Source organism: Papio anubis, chromosome 15, assembly GCF_008728515.1.
Source record: "Papio anubis isolate 15944 chromosome 15, Panubis1.0, whole genome shotgun sequence".
NCBI lineage: Eukaryota > Metazoa > Chordata > Mammalia > Primates > Cercopithecidae > Papio > Papio anubis.
This window is the reverse complement of record NC_044990.1, coordinates 51,227,184-51,240,751: the sequence shown is the minus strand read 5'-3', so window position 1 is coordinate 51,240,751 and position 13,568 is coordinate 51,227,184. Positions and strand designations below refer to the sequence as shown.

Genomic DNA, 13,568 nt, shown 5'->3' with positions numbered 1-13,568 from the left:
ACCTGAATATTAGTGGACCCCGTGTTGGCCAAGGGTCATGTATCTACATGTGTATACATACCGACACACACATACTCATACATGTGCACTTGTTTCCTCAACTGAGACATTAGGTCCCTTTATCCTTAAATAAATCAGTGTGAATTTACTAAGGTTAAAGATAGCCTCTTATATAATCACAGTATAATTATCACACTCAGGAGACTTAGCCCTAAGACAATATTATTATCTAATATACAATCCATTTTCAAATTTTGTCAACTATCTCCCAAAATGCCCTTTGTGAAATATTTTTTTCCCTGAGCCAAGGATCTATTATCATAATATTGTAATCTATTACCATGCAGCTAGATGTCATGTGGTTTTAGTCTCCTTTAACCTTTAAGAGTTCTTAGCTTTCCTGGTGTTTTATGACTTTTTATAGAGCACAGGCTAACTGCATCATAGAATGTTCCTTAATTTTCACTTGTCTGAAGTTTCTTTACTATTAGATTCAGGTTAGGCACTTGGGCAGGAATACTACAGAAATGATTCTCAGATAGAGAAATGCATTCTCAGTGTATTATATGAAGATGCACTGAGGTATGCGATGTCAGTTTATCCCATTATTGGTGATAGTAACTTTGATCACTAGGTTAAGGTAGCATCTGCCAGAGTTTAACTATAAAGGTATCCTTTTGCCCTTTAAAATTAATAATTGTGAAGAGATGCTTTGTGTAAATATCCTATTCCCTAACATACTTTTACTTGATGGTTTTATATTCCAATGATGATTCTGAATCAATATTATTATGCGGCTACAAAATGGTCATTCTTACATGCATATACATTTATTGGTTGGCATTCAACCGTAAAGATCCTCTTTCCCAAAAAGGATATAAATATATTTATTACCACTGAACTGTACACTTAAAAAGTGGTAAAGATGATATATTAAAAAAAATTTTAAGATCCCCTTTCTGTATTTATTATTAGCCTGCACTTAAAAACTCTTATTCTATTCAATGGACTATAATTCATCATTGTCACTATTTATTGTGATATTCAAGTTTGCCATATTTAGCCAGTTGGCACCTCTTCAAACTGGCTGTTGCAGTGTTGAATTGGAATTAGAAGTATCAACGTGGGCTGGGTGCAGTGGCTCATGCCTGTAATATCAGCACTTTAGGAGGCCAAGGTGGGCAGATTACCTGAGGTCAGGAGTTCAAGGCCAGTCTGGCCAACCATGGCCAACATGGTGAAATCGTGTCTCTACTAACAAAAACAAACAAACAAACAAACAAAAAATATATATATATTAGCTGGGCATGGTGGTGCACACCTGTAGTCCCAGCTACTTGGGAGGCTGAGGCAGGAGAATCACTTGAACCCGGGAGGCAGAGGTTGCAGTGAGCCAAGATCATGCCACTGCACTCCAGCCTGGGTGACAAAGTGAGACTCTGTCTCAAAAAAAAAAGAAGTATCAGTATGATCTCATCCATAGTATGTTAAGCCTCCTCCTCATTCTCCCTCCACTGTCTCTGCCTACTCAAAGGGCCTAGAAATAATGACCAATGTAGCCATGACCACAGCATCCAAATCTTAATTTCTAAATAGCATTCCCCACTAAAAGAGATCAAGACTTCTTAGAGAAAAAGCTGAGGCAATGAAATTACAAAATGAACAAACAAAAACCAAAACTAGGAACATTATGTTACACCAGAAAATAAGGAACTGCTAGTAAAAAAAGTGATACATTCACATCTGATTTAATGATTTTAACTGCTACATAAAACTATATTGCAGGATAAATCTCAATTTATTTTCCATTCTGCTTCTGAAAAGCATTTGAATTTATTTTAATAATGACACAATTAACATCCACACACCTGTTTCTTTTGTGCATTTATGAGAATTTACCCAGGGCACAAAAGGCTTGTTTTTTCTTCCCCAGTTTATCTTATATTTCATGACCTGTCTGTTTTTAAACTCATTTCTTCTACTGAGTGAACTAAAAAGTGTCATAGTTTGAGTCCTTTCTTGTTTTACTATTAAATTTCTACCATAAAGATGTTTATCAAGCTTTTTGATCAAGGCTACATTTTTCCTTCCTAAGCTTTTATTATAGTAAATGAAAACATATGTAAAAATAGAGGTGATATAATGAACACCCATGCTCCCATCACCCAAATTCAGTAATTAACAACTCATGACTCATCTTGTTTCCTTGAGCATCCATGGCCCTGGTGGATTATTCTGATGACTGCGCATTTTAGTTTTCCCTTTTTGTATTGTATCAGTCATTGATAGCGGCAGTGGGGACATCAAAATACCAACTGGTATCATCTTAGCATCACAATCTACTTAATTTTTATTCTTTTTTATTTTATATTTTTAAGAGATGGGGTTTCACTCTGCCACCATGCTGGAGTGCAGTGGCATGATGATAGCTCACTGCAGCCATGAACTTCTGGGCTTAAGCAGTCCTCCCACCTCAACCTCCCAAGCAGCTGGGACTAAAGGCATGTGCCACCATGCCTCTACTTTATTTTTAAATGCTTCTTTTGAACTCCAGCTTTATTCCAGAGCCCACTGAGCAGAGCTCTCAAGGATTTAAAGCTCCAATAATTATCATATTTTGGCATAATACCACATATATAAGAAATACCATGTGTCAATCATAATGGGAGTAGAAATGCCAATCTTCTATGCACAAATCTTTGCAAATTCACATATGTTATTATGTAATTTATAATTTAAATTATGCAATTTAAATAATTCATTCATTCATTTAACAAATATTCACTGAGTGATTACCACATTTTAAGAATTATTTCAGGTGGAGTGAACAATTAAAGTAAGGTCATTCCATTTATATTACATACACAGTACATATATATTTAAAGGCTTTCATAAATATTTATTTGATCTTAGTTTATATAGTGCAGCTATCTGTATTAGCAACATCTCATAAAAGATGAAACTTAGGCTCAGAATGAAAAGAGATGTACCAGGGACACACAGCTAAGTAGTAGCTCATTAAATTACCGAACAAACAACAGAAAAGAATATTCGTTAAACAAAGGTATTTGTTATAGCTACCTAGTAGCAAATATTAGGAAATATATTCTCAGAAAGTGTCTTTTTTTTTTTTGAGAGAGAGTATGTGTCTTCTGTCAGGAAGGAACCGCTGAAAAAAACTTCAGGGAAAACTGTTCAGCATTTAAATTGATTCCATTATATAAAAACAATCATCAAACAACCCTGAAAAAATATTTACACACGTGTGATTTTACTGGATTTCTATCTTTGTTTACATTTTAAGACAGCAGTGACACCTAAATAAAACAAAAACCACCAATATAAAAATACAATATAAACCCAACAAACTGCTAAAACTGCATGCACTTGTGTAAAGAAGAATAAGGTAAAAAGTAAAATTAACGATTGTTGGTAAAAACTCAGGTGACTTTGATGCACGTTAAAATGGAGAACTACTACCACAGCCATTTTAACTACTTACCTCTTGACTTTATCATAGTTCTCTTGGCGGTAGTCACCTTGCTGAATTAACTGTTTTGTGTCTGCTAATTCTAAGGCCAAACGTTGACATCTAATTTGAACTTCAGAGTAGTTTTTTCTATCTTCCTCATATGTCTATAAATCAAAAGAATAATAACACATTTCAGACTAAACACTTAAAATAGTTGACCAAATTCTGTATTGAAGTCTTCTGTCAAGCTGTGATTGTCCTTGTAATTAAACAACAAAAATTCCTCGACTTTTAAATTTAGTAATTTTTCCCTACTCAAAGGCAAGTAATCTTAAGTTCACAGTGGTCTGTAAACTCAGTTGTTTAAAACTTAAACTGTTTTTCAAATTAAAAAAATACAACAACTATGTTTTAGTTACTAGGCTAAAACATAAATGACTACAAATATTAAATGGCTTTAAAAACATTTACTGAGTTACTACTATCAGATGCTAAAGATACAGAAGTGAATAAAAGACACTTCCTGTTCTTGAGTTTACAATTTAGAGATGAAAAGTCATATGGATATCAGTATCTACAATGAAAAATCATTACTGAAGAGATTAATCATGCAGTTCCAATTTTGGTATTCATCAAAAAAGGAATCGTGTGACCCTCGAAACACATCTTTACACTGTTCTTCCCTCTACTCTCCCCATGCCAGCAGCATGTAAGAAAGGCATTGCTGATATGGGAAGAGCAATGGAAGTAAAAACCTTAAAGTTGGTCACAAGGTTCTTTACAATCTGGTGCTGCTTACTACAAGCCCCATTTCTCACCATTCCTAATATTTACACTTCACCTTCCAACCCTAATGGAGATCTGAAGTTCTCTGAACCTACTAATGCTTCTTCTAACCTGTTCCCACTGCCTGAATACCTGCATATAATCTAAATGTTGTCTCTTCAGAGCACTGATCTCACTGTATCATTACCATCATATTAGTTTTCTCTTTATCTCATCAAAGTGTAAACATCTTAAGGGTGGGGATTTTGTTTTGCTGACTGCTGGACCTCCACCACTTTAAACATTGCCAGGTATATAATAAGAATGAAATAAAGGCCAATAAAGAAATGATTAAATATGGGAAGCTGGGAGGGGAAGGAGATGGGACTAAATTCCTACTTATTTTCCTTCTTTAAACTCATCAAATCTTGCAACAAATCAACTCCACCTTCAGAAGCTGGCATGTTAAATGCATCCTATGTTAAGTCATTACTGCTTAAGTAGCTGACCAGCTAAATCAGGTCCTATTCACTCCACACATACTGACTGGATCATTTCTGTGTGATTGGTTCTGGATGAGGCACTACAGATACAAAGATGAGTAAGACAATTCTGTCCTTTTTAAACTACTAAATATAACTTTGATATTTCAGTCCCCAAATTTCTATCGAAGGGCTATTTAAAAGAAGAAATTATGGAAAAACTATATTCAGTGTGTTTTGCTTTGGTATGGTATTATGTTCTTGTTCTACACTGAAGTTTTCCATGAGAATGGAATGTTACCATGGTACTTATTATGGGATTACAGCTGAGGATACGCTATCACCTCCTGAAGGATCATCACATACATCATTTCGGACCTAAGTCCTACAAGAATCTCTAGTTCTTCTGAAGAATGCGTTACCCTTCTAAACACCATTAATCAGGTCACTGTTTTGGAAGAGAGTATAGTGTTACGGCTAGGAAGGCAAGCTCCAGAATTCAACTGTCTAAAATTGAATTCCTGCAGTAAGACTCTGCGCATGTTAGTTTACCTCTATTCTGGTCTCCTACCTCAGAGTTCTCGTGAGGCATATATCAAGTAATACATGTAAAGTACTTATAAAAATGCCTAACATAGTAAATGCTGATTAACTATAAATTAATATTGTTAGACTGCTTCCTCTTTGCTTTGGCTTCCAAAGAGATCACAGTCAAATTAACAGTTCAACTTTAATAACTGTACAAACGCCATGACAAAATTTGGAGGAAAATAAATACAAGGAATATAAACATTAAAGGATGGGCAAAAAACAGATATCCCAAAAAACCCAAAGGAGTATTCGCAGAAACAATGGGTAAACCAGGGGTGTGTGTCAGGAAAAACAGTGGAAGACAGTGCTTTGAAGCAGTCAATAATATTGAGAAACACTACTGATTGGTACTAAGAAATACTACTGAGAACCAACAAAAAGCCTTTAGAGTATTCAGGGGTAGGGGCAGAAGGTGGAGTGCCAGGGACTAAAACAAATATATCTAAATACTCAGTATGTGCTTGTTTTTGGTTATTTTATATACATTGTCTGACATAATACTTAAATTTATGATGGGATGTAAAAATTATCCCCAGCTTCACAGATGAAAAAAACTGAGGCTTGGAAAGTCTCAGAGCTCCTAAGCAGTAGAGTGAGGACTCTAACCTAAGCTTGTCAAATCCAAATCAGTAGGCAACTCTTTCTACAGTTTAACAGTAAAAGTGGAGAAAATCTAGTAGCTAGAGAAGAAAACAGGGTCAATGAAGGTTTTAAAAGATGAAACAAGCTTGACAATATTCAAATATTGATAAGAAACAACTAATAGCAAAAGATGAATTACTGTTGGAGAAAAGGGGGCATATTCAGGGGAATGAAGCATACTCCTGAAAAAGGCTTCAGGATATGGGATCCACAGCTTAGATGTGGAGATTAGTCTTAGATCAGAGGCCATGTTCATCAAGGCAGGCTTTTTTCCAGCTGATACAGAGTATTAACAACTTGAATATTTTAGATAGCTCTTATCAATTTGCTACAGGCCACAGCCCACTCTTACCCTAAGGCTTCACAAATTTATATTATCCACCTGGTTTCTAAAGGCATACGATTTTCCCACCCCTTGAGGGCAAGACTCTTTCCATTATAAACAGTAAGAACAAACAAACCAGACTGAGTGCAGATGTGAGTAGATTTGGTGGAAGGACACTGTGGAGTTCTCATCTGAGGATTTCCACTTTCTCTGTGAAATGAAATGACAAGTCATCTGCTGAATGTGACAAGAAATCTGGAAAACTGGAGATGTAAGAAGAGTGGCTGGTTGCCTTAGTAACCTCTGCGAAAAATGAGAGAACTAGAAATAATAGAATTATGACCAATTGTGTGGGTCCATTTGAGGCTGATAACAATAAACTGACAGTGCTTGTTACTGCTTGTGTGATTTTTGCCAGTAGTGCTCAGCTAGAAAAATAAAGGGTTGAGAGTTTTTCAGTCTGGTTTGATAAAAAGAAAGCCGGGAGAGGAATTAGAGGATACTGGCAAAAAAAAAAAAAGTTTAAGACTGATAAGGTGGTGAGGGAAGAAAATAAATTTAGGAAAGGATTGATAAAGAAATAAATAATATGGATTGGAAATTCTGTTAAAGACAAGTTGAAAGCAGACAATGGGAAAACATAAAAATATAGGAAATAGGATGTTTAGTGGATCAAAGTGAATTGATAACTTCAGAAGTAACTCAGTTCTGGGTGACAAGGAACCAAATGTGGGCTATAAGACTGAGTGTTAAAGTGGAGAAAAGGCAATCACTAGAGATGAGATCAATAAAATTCAAGGCCAAGGCTACAGATGAATTAATCACATAAGTAACCTAGGTAGCAGCTGCAGTGGAAAGGAAGACTAAATCTAGAGCAAGGCTTTCATTAAACAAAGAGGAATGTCCCAGTGGTCTGCAAATGAGAAATACTGTAAGGTGGGGTATCCAGATGACGAGTTCCCAAAGAAGCAGTGTTTTCTGTGAGTGCAACTGCAAAGATCTAAAACGATAAAGATAATCTGATCCTGAAATATTCAGGATATTCAGAGAGCAGTTCCATAGGAGAATATACAGAGTGTAATATTATTCATATTATATATATAGCATATATATTATATATGTATATATTTATAAATCTTCTTTAAATATAAATACCATGTGCAAGTATAAACAGAAGCAAGTATAAGCGCAGTATAGAAATGCATATATTCGACCAGCACTTTATTTACAATTTTTCAACTGGAAAATTTCCCCTTAAATAAAATTATTACTTTTGTATTTTGAATTTAAAAATCTCCTGCACTTATTGTGAGCAATTAAAATAGAGTAAGACATAGCATTGGAAACAGGAAAACTAGCATCTTCCCTCAAAATAAACCCCATGACTACGCAGAACTGTGGTTAAAGCTATAGAGAGTAGAAAAGACTATTTTGTATCCTCCTCTGCATCCTTCCGTGGCTTGAGCTTAGCATCAACGTTTGTGGGAAGACTAAGCTCCAGCTCTAACCTAGAGTTTATCCTATTTTTTTCACAACACCTGATTCTTACCTGTCAGAAAAATGTATCACATGTGCTGTGGGCAGCCATTACTTGTCTCCCACATCATAAGGAAAACTTTAAGGAAGTTTTCTATAATCCTAGTAACTAATACTCTGCCTATTACATAGAAGGTTTGCAATTAATGTCTGCGGAAGAAGAGGAACAAAAGAGGACATTAAATAGACTAAAACAAAAGAAGCAAAAAAAGTAAACTTTTCAAACATAAAGAAATGGACACATAAAATTTCCAGTCATCAGCCCTTTCTAACAGAAAATTTCTACATCATAGTAAACGGGCAAATAACAGTCAAGTCTCAATGTCTGTTCTCAATAAAAGGCAATTACTACGGATGTAATGAATTTCTAAACTTCATTGAAGTCTTTTGTCTCTCCCATGATGTAAACTGAGAAGAAAGCAGTAACCTATGTCTCAAAATAAATCTTTTTTTTTTTTTTTTTGAGACGGAGTCTCGCTCTGTCGCCCAGGCTGGATTGCAGTGGCCCGATCTCGGCTCACTGCAAGCTCCGCCTCCTGGGTTCACGCCATTCTCCTGCCTCAGCCTCCGGAGTAGCTGGGACTACAGGCGCCCGCCACCACGCCCGGCTAGTTTTTTGTATCTTTTTAGTAGAGACGGGGTTTCATCGTGTTAGCCAGGATGGTCTCGATCGCCTGACCTCGTGATCCGCCCGTCTCGGCCTCCCAAAGTGCTGGGATTACAGGCTTGAGCCACCGCGCCCGACCTCAAAATAAATCTTTAATAAATGAAGAACTCCTGCCTGTGTGGAGGACAACTACAGAAATTGGAAATAGGATATAGTGACATTTACCTTAAGGTTCAAATCTGAAGCAGTTTACATTGGACAACAGTTCAGTGAATGGTAAGAAACAGTTGGTTAGCTATTCTGGAAAACTAAGAATTCACTTGTCAGAATTCCCTCAAGTTTCACATTATCAATAATCTAATCCAAGCAATTAAATACTCAAAAGAACAAGAAACCTAATTAAGCTTTGACTGCTACAGGCTGTCCCTTGAAGTCACAATGAAGTCTGTTTTGCTGCCAGAGACAACTCTTGTCATAGTTAAGATCTTCAAGAAATTTTTCAAAAAGAATTTTGACTTCTAACGACAGACAAAATCTGAAGTGGTAAAGTCTACTATGCGTTAAAATGAAAATCTTAACAATTTCTATTACATGCTAAAATTTCAACTATATCCATTTGAATAAATGTGAATTCAAATAAATATTTAAGGCCTTTTTTTTTGAGACAGAGTCTTGCTCTGTCGCTCAGGCTGGAGTGCGGTGGCGTGATCTCGGTTCAGTGCAAGCTCCGCCTCACGGGTTCATGCCATTCTCCTGCCTCAGCCTCCCGATTACTACAGGTGCCTGACACCACGCCCGGCTAATGTTTTCTATTTTAGTAGAGACAGGGTTTCACCGTGTTAGCCAGGATGGTCTCTTCGGTCTCCTGACCTCGTGATCCACCCGCCTTGGCCTCCCAAAGTGTTAGGATTACAAGTGTGAGCCACTGCGCCTGGCCGAGGCTTTTTTTTTTTTTTAAAAGAAAAAAATAATTCCGTAATTTTTTTTTTTTTTTTTTTTTTTTTTGAGACAGGGTCTCACTCTGTTGCCCAGGCTGGAGGGCACTGGCACAATCTCGGCTTACTGCAGCCTCAACCTCCCAAGCTCAGATGATCCTCCCACCTCAGCCTCCTGAGTAGCTGGGACTACAGGCATGCCACCATGCTCGGTTAGTTTTTTGTATTTTTAGTAGAGAAAGGGTTTTGCCATGTTGTCCAGAGTAGTCTTGAACTCCTGGACTCAAGGAATCCGCCCGCCTCAGCCCTGAAAGTGCTGCGATTACAGCCTCCCAAAGTGGGATTATAGGCATGAGCCACCACGCCCAACAAAACTCAAGAATGAAGAAAGGTAACTTTCATCACATGTGGTGGACCCTAGATTGGAATAACAAACATGGGTTCAGATTCTGTCTCTCCTACTTATTGCTCTAGCAAGTCAACTTTTCTGGATTTACCTGATGCTTCTGCAGAGTGTGTACACTGATTCACTGGCTCATTTATTTTTATGTGGTCATTATTGTATTACACACTCTATTACGAGTATTAAGACATCACCCCCTAGCTCATGGGTCTAGCAGACTCCACCACTGCAAAATGCTACACTGATGTACTGGGAGGCAACTTTTATAGCCAACATTTTATTCAGCAAACTACCATAACAAATTTGAAATACTGGCTTCTCAACAGGCATTGACCCAAATATGTTTGAACCAAACAAATTTAAGTCTTAATGTTAAAGAGACCAAGTTGCTAAACTATCTTAAAAGTATCACTTATTAACCCCCAAATTTATCAATGCAAGAAAAGTATGGTTTCCCATGCCTTTTGAGTAACTGAGATAAGCCTTAACAGTAGTAACAGTGTGATGGTGCATGCCTGTAGTCCCAGCTACTCAAGCGGCTGATGTGGGAGAATGGCTTAAGCCCAGTAGTTCAAGGCTGCAGTGAGGTGTAATCATGCCACTGCACTCCCGCCTGAATGACAGACTGAGAGCTTGTCTGGAAATACAGATCAATAAAAATTAAAAAGTATTAACAAAGTTGATAGAAAGGATAAAGTCCTATACCACACTTCTTCCCTCCAACAACCCCTACAAATTATCAGGAAAAAAATGAGACTATAACTTAACTACATTTGATTAATATGTTAATCATAAAAATTGCTATTTTAATGAGCTTGTCTTACTTAAGGTATGATGCTTCCATGTTTCAAGATTTTAGTTTTCTTCATATGAATCAATTTATTTTCTTGCTAGAGATGAATGTGGGGGGAAATATTTCATTCATAAGGTAACAAACTCATATGAAGAAAGCGATAAAATCTTAAGTGTTCAACACTAATTGCTGTTGCATCTGATATGTCCATATGTTCATGAAGCTATTCCCCCTTAATTTGCTGATGCAATGGATTATGCTTTCTGTGCTGGAATATATTCTGTTTAATCATAAGTATTATTCTTTTGATACAACGGTAAAGTTCATTTGTTAACATTTTATTTCAAATTTTTACATCTGTAGTAGTCAGTAAAATTGGCCTTAATGTTTTATTTTGCTTTTGTAGTCTCTTTCTCGGAAATTTCTTTTTCAATAGTTGGTAGAGTATAAGTAAGTGGAACTAGCTGTCTCTTTTTAAATCAACTGTGAACCCATTTGGGGTAATCTATCTGTGAACCTGCTGGTAATTTTATCAGTTGTACACTTTTACTCATTTTTGTAATACCTCTATGGTAACTGTTCTAATTCAAGTTCTCACTTCTGTCAATTTTAGTAAACTATATTTTGTTGGCACAATCACTTTCCTTTCTGTTTTCAAGCTTATTGCCACAGAATTGTATGTATTTTCCCTTACTTCATGTCAATTAATTCCAAACACCTTACTTCTACTTATCTTTTTCCAGCTTTCTCAAGATGAGTACTACATGTCTTTATTTTTTATCTGTTTTTAAATAACAAAGGCATTTCAAGGCTATAGATTTTCCTTTGGCAAATCTAAAGATTTCCTTTCCTTTAAATCTTTTTAAAGATTTAAATCTAAAATTTAAAGATTTAAATCTAAAGATTTCCTTTCCTTTAAATCTTTTTAAAGATTTCCTTTCCTTTAAATGTGTCTAAGAATTTTGATCCAAAAATGTTCTCATTTTAATTGCTTTCAGTTTTTCTTTCCTGTTTGATCCAAAAGATATGTTTCTAATTGCCACGTAAGTTTATTCCTCCTCACCTTTTATCTCTGGTTTCACTAAATTATGATAAAAAATAGAAACTATACAATCTGTACTTAAAATTTATTATATAATTTTTTCTTAAAATTATTTAAGTAATTCTTTTTCTTTTTCTTTTTTTTTTTTTTTGAGACAGAGTCTTGCTTTGTCACCTAGGCTGGAGTGCAGTGGTGCAATCTCAGCCCAATGCAACCTCCACCTCCTGGGTTCAAGCAATTCTCCTGCCTCAGCCTCCCAAGTAGCTGGGATTACAGGCGCCTGCCACCACGCCCAGCTAATTTTTGTATTTTCAGTAGAGACGGGGTTCACCATGTTGGCCAGGTTGGTCTCGAACTCCAGACCTCAGGTGATCCATCCGCCTCAGCCTCCCAGAGTGCTGGGATTACAGGCGTGAGCCACCGCACCTGGCCCATTTTTCAATCTTTATCAATTTGCATTAAGCATATTTCCTATAAACAAATAGAGATGGGCTTGGTTTGAAGGTCAATGTGAGAGTCCTTCTTTTAACAGAACACTGTACATCCATTCCCTCACCTAGTGGAGGCAAAGGAGACTTTATCCACCTTATTTGGGGTGAGGAGTAAAGGGAGTAATCCACAGATTTGTATAGGCCGAGCTCTGCTGACAATCTGTTCTGCTCTTGCTTGGGGCTCTCTCACATTTTCTAGGCTTTAACTCAAGTCAGGGGAGAGAAATCTCAAATTTTGGTAGCCTATCTCCAAGACGGTCTCTATCGACTTCTTCCCTTGTATGCAGGAAGCTATTTTCTAATTAAGAAGTGCGTCTATTCCTCTTAATGATCTGCTTAACCAAAAGAATGTGGGAGAAGCAATTTTCTGGGATTTTGAAGTTACATCCTAAGAAGTCTTTAAGTTTCGTCTGAGTTTCTTGAATGCTTGCTTTGGAGGAGGACAGCCGCCATGCCCTGAGACTGCCATGTTGAAGGACGCCTAAACTGATCACATGGAGAGGTCAAATGGAAAGGGAGTGATGTTTTGGTCATATCATCCTGGCTCCAAACCGGTGACTAAAGAAGACTTCAGATGACCCCAGTCTCAGTGAAGTAAGAAAAACTCAGCTGAACCTAACAACCTTCAGAGCTGTGACAAATAAATTATTTTGAGACAGCAAGTTTTAGGGTGATTTTGTTATGCAGCAATATGTAACTGGAACACTAGCTTTCCCAAAGCCCAAGACTTCCACTCAGATCCAGCTGCCTGCCAGAAGACAGCTGAGAGAGGGATAATTTGAACTGGAAAAGAAAGAAAAAATGAAATGCATTCACATTTTCATCCCCTAGAATTCCTTTACTTCCTCCTTTCAACTAAGCCTAAACAGCAATCTTATTCTATTCAGTAATGTTGACTATATAATTTAACCCTAAAACAGTAAAATTAGCAGGAGTTCATTTAATTTTGAGTTTGGCAAGACTATGCTCAGTAGTGTGATGACTATATTGTCATCATTTTTCTCTATTTGAACTGTGAAACTTTTATTCATAGTAATGCATGATAGCACTTGGCGTTTATCTGGCTGAAATACCTATCCTACAAATTAAGTTGATGGCTATTTCTTTCTTATTTTTCTTTTTTTCTTTTCTTTTTCTTTTTTTTGAGGTGGAGTCTCACCTTGTCACACAGGCTGGAATACAGTGGTGCAATCTTGGCTCACTGCAATCTCTGCTCCCCCACCCCTACCCCAGGCTCAAGCAATCCTCCTACCTGGGATCACAGATGTGTGCCACGACACCGGGCGAAGTTTTTGGTTTTGGGGGTTTTTTTGGTAGTTTTTTGAGACAGGGTCTCATTCTGTCACCTAGGCTGGAGTGCAGTGGCACAATCTTGGCTCACTGCAACCTCTGCCTCCCAGGTTCAAGCAATTCTCTCACCTCATCCTCCCGAGTAGCTCGGACTACAGGCCTGCACCACCACACCCAGCTAGTTTTTTGTACTT

General features: G+C 37.0%; 1 protein-coding gene across 3 annotated transcripts in view; it reads right to left on the bottom strand.

Moving 5' to 3' along the window:
* Positions 1 to 13,568, bottom strand: part of PIBF1 (progesterone immunomodulatory binding factor 1) — a 237,121-nt gene that overhangs the window by 190,228 nt on the left and 33,325 nt on the right. For all 3 annotated transcript variants that reach the window (XR_001896934.3, XM_003913944.5, XM_021929673.2), the window contains exon 6: positions 3,503 to 3,636. Coding sequence is in view for 2 of the 3 variants with exons in the window: in XM_003913944.5 (XP_003913993.2) it covers positions 3,503 to 3,636 (134 nt within the window). In the remaining variant the exon portion in view is untranslated. The remainder of the gene's footprint in view (positions 1 to 3,502; positions 3,637 to 13,568) is intronic.